This window comes from Crinia signifera, chromosome 11, assembly GCF_055691185.1.
Source record: "Crinia signifera chromosome 11, ASM5569118v1, whole genome shotgun sequence".
NCBI lineage: Eukaryota > Metazoa > Chordata > Amphibia > Anura > Myobatrachidae > Crinia > Crinia signifera.
The window spans coordinates 1,578,902-1,590,081 of NC_139227.1; the positions used below are offsets into that span (position 1 = coordinate 1,578,902).

The 11,180-nt window shown below is 41.8% G+C and overlaps 1 protein-coding gene across 2 annotated transcripts in view; it reads right to left on the minus strand.

The window, feature by feature from the left end:
- LTBP3 (latent transforming growth factor beta binding protein 3) overlaps window positions 1–3,527 on the minus strand; it is a 158,311-nt gene extending 154,784 nt beyond the window's left edge. Inside the window, exon 1 of one of the 2 annotated variants that reach the window (XM_083164804.1) lies at window positions 2,654–3,527. In XM_083164804.1, the coding sequence (XP_083020930.1) occupies window positions 2,654–2,897 (244 nt within the window). In that variant the 5' untranslated portion in view covers window positions 2,898–3,527. The remainder of the gene's footprint in view (window positions 1–2,653) is intronic. The other variant, XM_083164803.1, reaches the window with a different exon arrangement.
- Window positions 3,528–11,180: the final 7,653 nt, after the last annotated feature.

The window sequence follows — 11,180 nt, forward strand, 5'->3', positions numbered from 1 at the left end:
TACAGTTACTTCCGCATGTCGCGGCGGAAACAGTATGGCCGTGCGTTCCAAACGGCCGGAAGTGCGTTCCACAGTGTTAACTGTGGATGCGCACATAACTTCACGGGCACACTCTTAAATAAGAACATGGCTGTGCGTTCCAAGATGCCACTGGCACTTGATTCAACAAGATCCGATTCTGGGACACATGTTACCCCAGAAACCTGTTTTTATCTATCGAAAAGCTAACTCATTAAAAACCCATTTGGTTAAAAGCTCCATTGATAATATACCAAGGCAGAGCATCAGGACGAAAGGATTTCACCGATGTGGTGATTGCCTGATGTGCAAATCAGTAAAAAATCCGAATCGTAAAATAGTAGAATTCAAAGCCAAAGAAAAGAAATATTTAATAAATGAATTCATAACCTGTCACTCCAAAAACGTGATATATTTGTTAGAGTGTTCTTGTAATTTATTGTATATTGGAAAGACAAGTCGCCAACTGAAGGTGCGTCTAGCAGAACACATTTACAACATCAGAAAGGGCCTAGTAACGCACCATCTATCAAATCATTTTAAAACTCACCATCAATCAAAAGAATGTTTTTTAATAAACTTTGTTGGCATCCAAATGATAACCCCTAGATGGCGTACTAGAGATATAGACAAAAGGCTATCTCAAACTGAAATGAGGTGGATTCACCGTCTTAATACCCTCGGTCCAGGGGGATTAAACGGTGAATTTGAACTCAAACATTTCTTGTCTTAAAAATGACCATCCCTCCTGTTTTTTCACTTTTTATTCACTTTTTATCAAATGTTTTTTATTATATTACGGTATTGATGTATGCATATGTTTAATCGTTTTTTATATATGTCCATATTTTTTATATATGTCCATATATTTTCTTCTCCAAATTGTACTGTATATGATCGACATTCTTATATAATTGTATTATGTGCTGGTCAATAAGTATACATTATTCCGCTGGTGACACGCACGCTAGCGGCATCTTGGAACGCACAGCCATGTTCTTATTTAAGAGTGTGCCCGTGAAGTTATGTGCGCATCCACAGTTAACACTGTGGAACGCACTTCCGGCCGTTTGGAACGCACGGCCATACTGTTTCCGCCGCGACATGCGGAAGTAACTGTAATTGATAACGCTATTTAAAGCGCTCAGGAACCTGGTTAAGTATGCTACTGACGAAGGATCTATTGGATCTGAAACGCGTTTAGCGCTTCTTAACCACCAACCACCCATTCTTATCTGGACCTGGGACTATCGTGGACCTTGGACATTCAGCAGGAAGGACTTTGACCAGATCTAGACTGGATTGCCCTGCCGCTGACCCTGTTCCGTGCCCTGCATTGCCCCGGGTTGTTGATATGCTTTTATATCCCCCCACAATTGTAAGTGTACATCTTCATTAAAACTGTTCATTGTTTATCAGTCTGCACTATCTGTGTTATCTTTCTATTGCATGGTACCGGTTGTGGAGGAGGAGTGTACAATTGAACTTAAAACCTATCGCCTATGGAAAGGAGTACATGGTGATATAACTTTGACATTCTATTCAATCACTTCTAAGGGTGATTGTTACCACGTGAACCACCATAGCGCTGGACAACATTTCTTTTTATTTCTTGTACCATTATTGTTTAGGTGTTATTGAATGGCACCTTAAAGAAATGTACATCTAGCTGCTCCACGGTGTTATTATAAGCGCACCCATTCACAAAGTCACCCAATTTTCCACATGAAGTAATTCTATGCAATACATATTATTCTCTGCTATGGCTCCAAACCATAGGAAAGCACAAAATAAAGAGGGAATATTTATTTTCTTATATAACAAAGTCCATTATAAAAGGAGGAGGCATACATAATAATAAGGCACAACACAACACAAAAAGATTGCTGCTTCTTTCATGATACAATATAATATATTATTGTTAATTCCTTATTATGGAAAAGTGCAGGCACTCTCACTATTCTTTAATGCGACACCTTATATTACTGGTTCCTTAGTACACACACACACACATATATATATATATATATATATATATATATATATATATATATATATATATTAGAGATGTGCAGACTCGGATTCCAGAGATCCGAGCCCCCACGGACGCCATCATTCCGAGCCCGATTCCGAGCAGCGTAATTGGTCTTTTCCTTTAGATTTTACACCTGTACCTGTAGTTATATTACATCCCTATTCCTCAGATCATTATCACTCTGTACAGCGGAAGTTTAAATGAACCATCTACCTATGAATGGACATTGCGTGTGGATATGGTACAAAAAGTTGTTGTTTTGTTTGTGTCTACAGCAGTGGTTCCCAAACTGGGGTGCCTCAGGAAAATTGCAGGGGTGCATTGGATTGAAGGTGCTGGTGGCTGCCAATTATAAAAGAAGCAAATGCTGTCCCTCATCACATAATTAAACCTAAGTATGAGATATACAAACAATTTATTTACTAATGTTTGGCCTAGAGGTGCCATGAAAAGAATTCTGATACTCTAGGGAGCCGTGATTCAAAAACGATTGGGAACCTCTGGTCTAGTGTCATAGTGTCACCGTAGAAGCGCTTTCCTGTCTGTGCCGCTACGCCAGACTTTCTCTGCCAACTGTCTAGGATTCTGACAAATACTCACCCACTCTAAATCCAGACCCTGTGAGTGTGTCTGTGGAACCTCCATTCTCTGCTATCAGCGTCATGTTGCTCCCGGGTTTGCAGACATCATGACAATAGCCTTTGTGACACGTCCTTTTACATACCACAGGGGCAAATACTACCTTGAAGCGCTCACGTGTAACCGAAGGGGAAAAGTGACAGAAAAATGTCCCCAACCAGAGGAACAATAGGCAAAGAGTAGGAGAGCAGCGTGTAGGAGTCATACTCAGATGGCAGAAGCCTTCACATGTATGTTACTCAATATGTGTATATGTATATATTGTACCTCACTATCACTAATTCTCATTGCCTCGTGTCACTTGTTGTGGTGTGGGACATAGATCATTATAGTATGTGTGATTGTGCCAGTGTATCTGTACATTACATGGGCATGGTGTGCCCACTACCCAGACAGATGATGAAATGGATCTGTAATGTATCTGTGTCTATGTAACTATCTGTATGTATCTGTCAGCATCTCCTGATATATGCAGATGTGCCAGCTTACATCTGCCGCCTTCTGTGTTCAATTGCGGCTCTGTATGCTAAGAATTTCTATCAGCCAAGGGTGAGGTATTCCGTACAAAGACAGAAGAAAAGACAGAGACTGGAATGTGAGAAATGACAGGATGAAGAGAGGTTCTAAAAGTGAGAATACTCAGGAAACAAAGACAAAGTTGTCAGAGAGAGAGAGAGAGAGCCTGACATACAGACAGAAAGAGACAGCCGCTGAAGCCGGAGGCTCTGGAAGCTTTAGGAAAAGGTTTTTCGGATGGGAGCAATGTCTTGAGAGCAGCCAGGGAAGAAACAGAAAGCGAGAAAACAGGAAGACGGAGGAGGGGGAGAAAGGGAGCGAGAGAGGCAGGCAGGGGAGGAGAGATGAGGGAAGGTGGGAGTAGACTGGGAATGAGAACAAAAAAAGGGGATATACAGTATATACTGTAGATAGAGCAGAATGATTGGAATAAAAAGTACAGCAACAGTCAACTAAAGAGAACATCGGAAGTGTAATTAAGAGACAAGCATGAAACGAGTATAAGAGACAACATAACCATGGGCAACAATAGATGGATATACAGTAACTGCATCATTAACCTGTGTAGTTTTACTATACAATAAGGGTCACATAGGAAGAGCGCATGTTTATAGTTATTTGCTTTACTAAGTTTTTGTTGTATATTTGAGGGCAGCATTGTATAGAACACTACAGCAAAGGAAATAATATACAATATATGAAACTTTTCTACAGTACCAGGTGGGTACAATATACAGTATCCGTGTACAATGTACAGTATCCGTGTACAATGTACAGTATCCGGGTGCAATGTACAGTATCCGGGTGCAATGTACAGTATTCGGGTGCAATGTACAATATTCGGGTACAATGTACAATATACAGTATTCGGGTACAATATACAGTATCCGGGTACAATGTACAGTATCCGGGTGCAATGTACAGTATCCGGGTGCAATATACAGTATTCGGGTGCAATGTACAGTATTCGGGTGCAATGTACAGTATTCGGGGGCAATGTACAGTATTCGGGTGCAATGTACAGTATTCGGGTGCAATGTACAGTATTCGGGGGCAATGTACAGTATTAGGGGGCAATGTACAGTATTCGGGTGCAATGTACAGTACCAGGTGGGTACAATATACAGTATTCGGGTACAATATACAGTATCCGGGTACAATATACAGTATTCGGGTGCAATGTACAGTATCCGGGTGCAATGTACAGTACCCGGGTGCAATGTACAGTATCCGGGTACAATGTACAGTATCCGGGTGCAATGTACAGTATCCGGGTACAATGTAAAGTATCCGGGTGCAATGTACAGTACTCGGGTGCAATGTACAGTATCTGGGTGCAATGTACAGTATTCGGGTGCAATGTACAGTATCCGGGTGCAATGTACAGTATCCGGGTGCAATGTACAGTACCCGGGTGCAATGTACAGTATCCGGGTACAATGTACAGTATCCGGGTGCAATGTACAGTATTCGGGTGCAATGTACAGTATTCGGGTGCAATGTACAGTATCCGGGTGCAATGTACAGTATTCGGGTGCAATGTACAGTATTCGGGTGCAATGTGCAGTATCCGGGTGCAATGTACAGTATTCGGGTGCAATGTACAGTATTCGGGTGCAATGTGCAGTATCCGGGTGCAATGTACAGTATCCGGGTGCAATGTACAGTATCCGGGTGCAATGTACAGTATCCGGGTGCAATGTACAGTATCCGGGTACAATGTAGAATATGTAGAATATGTGATTTCCTCTATTAACAAAAACATTAGGTTCAGGTTAAAGATCTACAATGATTTGAGCAGCTTTACAAGTATAGAGAAAATATATAAACATATTTATAGAAAGCCATCCCATCCATGTGACATTTAATTTAATGATAACTTGTAACTTTTGATCAGGGACATTTGGGCAGTTTCTGTTGTCATTATTATTTAAAAAAGAGAAAACACAGTTGTTTGACAATAAATGGCGTCACCCAACCACTAACCACGAGTGAAGGAAAAGTTTGTGAGTATCGTTCATATTCTCTGACAAATGGCCAGAAAATCACACATACTGCTAGGGTATGTATACTTATGAGCACAACTGTACTTGTCCTATATAGCCTTGTACTGTAATTTGTTATTTCATTGGTTTTTGCACATTTATATATTGTTAGGTGCTTCAGAAACCTTGTCATGCCATATAAATAAACAATAATAATATTGTAAAATGAGGTATTAATGGGGTTATTGCTAAATGTGTTCTTTTTTCATATGAAACCCACGTCTTATCAAGGATTAGTTGCCTGGCTGAATATGTACAATGTTTGTAAAGGAATATGCACTTCTCGGCAGCACACAAATACATGACAACCGTATTCTGCTCTTACTCATTTCCCTGACTGCCAAACAGCACCACCCTGGGAGTAGCCTCACTGCTAAGATTTGAAATGGTATCAAACCCACACTGATTTTGGAAAACTGCTTTTGAATCCATTGTCTATGGCAAAAGTCATATAAAAGGATTTTTGTAAAAACTAACCGTTCGGATCCCTTTCTCTCAGTCCATCCTGGTGGCCCAGCTAACCATACAATGTAGTGGGTCCGGAGGAGTCAGGGCACCTCTGCTGTTGCTTTAAGAGGCAGACTCCTCCCCTGCTGCATCCCAGAAGACCTCAGTACATCTTCAAAAGAGACCACTAGGAAACAATACTTAGTACAATGCCTGAACATATACAATAAACATGAACTTTAACCATGAACAATATTATGAAATAAGAAACAGTATAAATACTTACTGAGTGTAAAGGGAAGGAGTACTGTACCACCAGGATGGACTCAGAGAAAGGTATCCGAACAGTAAGTTCTTACAAAAATTCCTTTTTTCTTCTGACCATCCTGGTGGCACAGCTAACCATGGGACGTTCAAGAGGTCCTCCTTTGGGAGAGTACGCCCACGTCCACAGCACGTAAAACTGCTGCCCAAAGAAGCAACCTCAGATGCTAACTCATGGAAATGGTAGAATTTGGTAAAAATGTGAACAGAGGACCAGGTAGCAGCCTTGCACAGCTGCTCTGCCAAAGCACTATGACACACATTTCAGGAAGAGGCAACCAATCTTCTGGTATAGGCATTAATCCTAGATGGAACCAGTCTACCGACTTTTGTATAGGCATGTAAAATCACCAACCTCAGTCAATGAGCAATTGTCTGCTTCAAGGCCTGCCAGCCTCTCTTATGAGCATCATACAACACCAGCAAAGAATCAGTCTTGTAAAAAGAAAGTAACCCTACCAAGGTAAACCTTGAGGGCCCGAACCACATCCAAACGCAATAGTTTGTCCCTGTTTTTAGAATCCATTGGAGGACAGAAAAACGGGAGAACCTTCTCCTGGCTCAGATGAAATGGCGACACAACCTTCGGCAGGAAAGAGGGAACAGTTCATATAACAGCTCTTTCATCACGTAAAACAAGGACCGGTGGCCTGCAAGACAATGTCCCCAACTCCGAAACCCTTCTATACAAAGCCATAGCCAGAAGAAACACTAACTTCCAAGTGAGAAACTTTAAATCCACTGAATGTAATGGCTAGAATGGAGCACACTGCAATACAGAAAAAAACAAGAATAAGTCTCATGGAGCCACCGGTGGATGGTAAGGTGGCTGGATATGCATCACGCCCTGCAAAAACACACCTCCAGAAAACAGACAAGGCTGAAATTGGAAAGTTCAAGACTCAAACCCACCATAAGGCCATTCTGAAAAAACTCCAGTGCTCTAGACAGTTTGAAATGGGAAGGATGAACTTTCTGATGCTCACACCACTGAATATATTTCTTACACACCCTATGATAGCTGGTGGAAGAAACTCTTCCAAGCCGTAACATAGTCTGGAACACAGCATCTGAAAACCCTCTCTTTTTCAACAAGGAGGCCTAAAAAGCCACGCCGTCAAAGCCAAGTGAGCGAGGCCCTAAAGCAGAAATGGACCCTGTCGCAACAAGTCTGGCCTCAGAGGAAGACACCAGCACGGTGCTGCTGACGACCTCAGAATGTCTGAGAACAAGCCCTCCGAGGCCAATCCAGGCAGACAAAGATAAGCAGAGACTTCTATGCCTTTATCTGTTTCAGCACGCTTGCTATCATGGGAAACGGAGGGAACACATAGACCAGCCTGAACACCCAGGGAACCATCATGACATCCACTGCCCAAGCCCTGGGATCTCTGACTCTGGAACAGAACCAAGGAATGGTTCTGCTGGGAAACCATCAGATCCACCTCCGTCAACCCCCAGTGCTTCACCAGGTTATGAAAGACTTTGGCATGTAAAGACCACTCCCCGTCCAGTAACTGATTCCTGCTCAGAAAATCCGCCTCTATATTCCGGATCCCGGGTATTAAAACGGCAGACAAAGCTGGCCCATGGGCTTCTGCCCACCTCAGGATCGGTAAAACCTTGAGCACTGCCGCACATCTGTGAGTCCCTCACTGCTTATTCACATACTCCACTGCCATGGCATTGGCGGACTGAATATGAAGACCTTTTCTGCCTCCTGAAGAGCCCTTAGAACTACACAAAGTTCAAGTACATTGATTGGAAGAACAGACTCCTCTATAAACCAGAGACCCTGTAGTCTGAGATGCATGGTTACTGCACCCCCAACCCATGAGAATGGCATAGGTCGTCATAACCCAAGACCAGGTCAGCAGAGACATGCCTATCAGGAAAGTGTCCAAATCCAACCACCACTGGAGAGAAAGACTCCCGAGACAACATCAGACACTCCTGTTTCACAGACTTCGGATACCCAGACCAACTCTGCAGAATGTTCCACTGAAAACTCTAGAGTGGAACTGACTCTAGAGTGGCTCAAATGTAGCCAGCATTGTGCCTAACAGTCTAAAACATGTCCAAACTGGTGACCCGGGGGACTGCAGAACAGGGCCAGATTTCTCACTAGGCCCATAAGGCATGGGCCTATAGGCGGCACCTCCTGGGGGTGGCAATGGCAAGCAGTGGTGTGATAAAGCTAATGCAGGGAATTCTGGGATGTGTAGTTCAACAACAGCTGGAGTGTCACAATTAGCCATCACTGCCCTGTGCCCTGTGCTGCATCACCGGTACCAAGGCAGGATGAAGTGTAGCGGAGCCCAGAGAAGGCTGTGATGGGGGCAGCAGAACTGGGGAGCTACTGTACTGAGATCCTCACTCTTTTTAGTCAGTATCTGCACCAAATCCACCATGGATGAACCCAGAGCTTAAAGTGGTCATGCAGAGGTGGGGGACTCATTTCTCTATGCCACTTAATTACACCCCTCCCCTTCCCCCATTAGGCAGAGACAGGGACAGCGGTAGGGTATTAAGCATCCCCCTGCAAACTAGAACGCTATTCTGTGACAATTACTGTGTAGGGCCAATGTGGAGGTTAAAATGTTCCTCCTCAGCATTCCACCCCGTTCCCCCTCACTTCAACCCCTGGTTGTAGCCCATATAGGTTCTGTCTGCTCTGCCCTCTGTGACTGAGCCATTGGGCCAGACTTGCAGCTTGTACACCTCATCCAACTGTACACATAGCAATTTAGGGGGAAATTTACTAAAGGAAATGTATAAAAAAAATAGGTGTATTTGTATCCAGAAATACACTTATTTTTGACATTTACTATCCCGAAAATACGGCAATTCGTTGTCGTATTGATGTGCTATCAATACGAATTGCCGTATTTTCGGGATAGTAAATGTCAAAAATAAGTGTATTTCTGGATACAAATACACAGATTTTTTACAAATTTCCTTTAGTAAATTTCCCCCTCAATCCCACAAATTTTGCAGTTAAAAAGCATAACTGCAGTACCCCCCTTTATAGCAGATTTACAGTAATAGGTCATAGTACGTAACACAGTCATCGGTCATAGTATGTAACAAAGTCATCGGTCATAGTATGTAACACAGTCAACGGTCATAGTATGTAACACAGTAATCTGTCATAGTATGTAACACAGTAATCGGTCATAGTATGTAACACAGTCATCGGTCATAGTATGTAACACAGTCATCGGTCATAGTATGTAACCCAGTAATCGGTCATAGTATGTAACACAGTCATCGGTCATAGTATGTAACACAGTAATCTGTCATAGTATGTAACACAGTAATCTGTCATAGTATGTAACACAGTCATCGGTCATAGTATGTAACACAGTAATCGGTCATAGTATGTAACACAGTAATCGGTCATAGTATGTAACACAGTAATCGGTCATAGTATGTAACACAGTAATCGGTCATAGTATGTAACACAGTAATCGGTCATAGTATGTAACACAGTAATCGGTCATAGTATGTAACACAGTCATCGGTCATAGTATGTAACACAGTCATCGGTCACAGTATGTAACACAGTAATCGGTCATAGTATGTAACACAGTAATCGGTCATAGTATGTAACACAGTCATCGGTCATAGTATGTAACACAGTCATCGGTCATAGTATGTAACACAGTAATCTGTCATAGTATGTAACACAGTAATCTGTCATAGTATGTAACACAGTCATCTGTCATAGTATGTAACACAGTAATCGGTCATAGTATGTAACACAGTAATCGGTCATAGTATGTAACACAGTAATCGGTCATAGTATGTAACACAGTAATCGGTCATAGTATGTAACACAGTAATCGGTCATAGTATGTAACACAGTAATCGGTCATAGTATGTAACACAGTCATCGGTCATAGTATGTAACACAGTCATCGGTCACAGTATGTAACACAGTAATCGGTCATAGTATGTAACACAGTAATCGGTCATAGTATGTAACACAGTCATCGGTCATAGTATGTAACACAGTCATCGGTCATAGTATGTAACACAGTAATCTGTCATAGTATGTAACACAGTAATCTGTCATAGTATGTAACACAGTCATCTGTCATAGTATGTAACACAGTAATCGGTCATAGTATGTAACACAGTAATCGGTCATAGTATGTAACACAGTCATCGGTCATAGTATGTAACACAGTCATCGGTCATAGTATGTAACACAGTCATCGGTCATAGTATGTAACACAGTCATCGGTCATAGTATGTAACACAGTAATCGGTCATAGTATGTAACACAGTCATCGGTCATAGTATGTAACACAGTCATCGGTCATAGTATGTAACACAGTCATCGGTCATAGTATGTAACACAGTCATCGGTCATAGGGGGTTATTCTAGTTCATTATTTCTGACAAAATCCTTCTTAGATGGACAAAACCATGTGCACTGCGGGTGGGGCAGATGTAACTTGTGCAGAGAGAATTAGATTTGGGTGGGGTTTTTCTTCAAAGTGAGATCTATATTGCAGTGTAAAATAAAGCAGCCAGTATTTACCCTGCACAGAAACAAAATAACTTACCCAAATCTAATTCTCTCTGCACATGTTACATCTGCCCCCCTGCAGTGCACATGGTTTTGTCCATCTAAGAAGGATTTTGTCAGAAAGAATGAACTAGAATAACCCCCATAGTATGTAACACAGTCATCGGTCATAGTATGTAACACAGTCATCGGTCATAGTATGTAACACAGTAATCGGTCATAGTATGTAACACAGTAATCGATCATAGTATGTAACACAGTAATCGGTCATAGTATGTAACACAGTCATCGGTCATAGTATGTAACACAGTCATCTGTCATAGTATGTAACACAGTCATCGGTCATAGTATGTAACACAGTCATCGGTCATAGTATGTAACACAGTAATCTGTCATAGTATGTAACACAGTAATCTGTCATAGTATGTAACACAGTAATCGGTCATAGAATGTAACACAGTAATCGGTCATAGTATGTAACACAGTAATCGGTCATAGTATGTAACACAGTCATCGGTCATAGTATGTAACACAGTAATCTGTCATAGTATGTAACACAGTAATCGGTCATAGAATGTAACACAGTAATCGGTCATAGTATGTAACACAGTCATCGGTC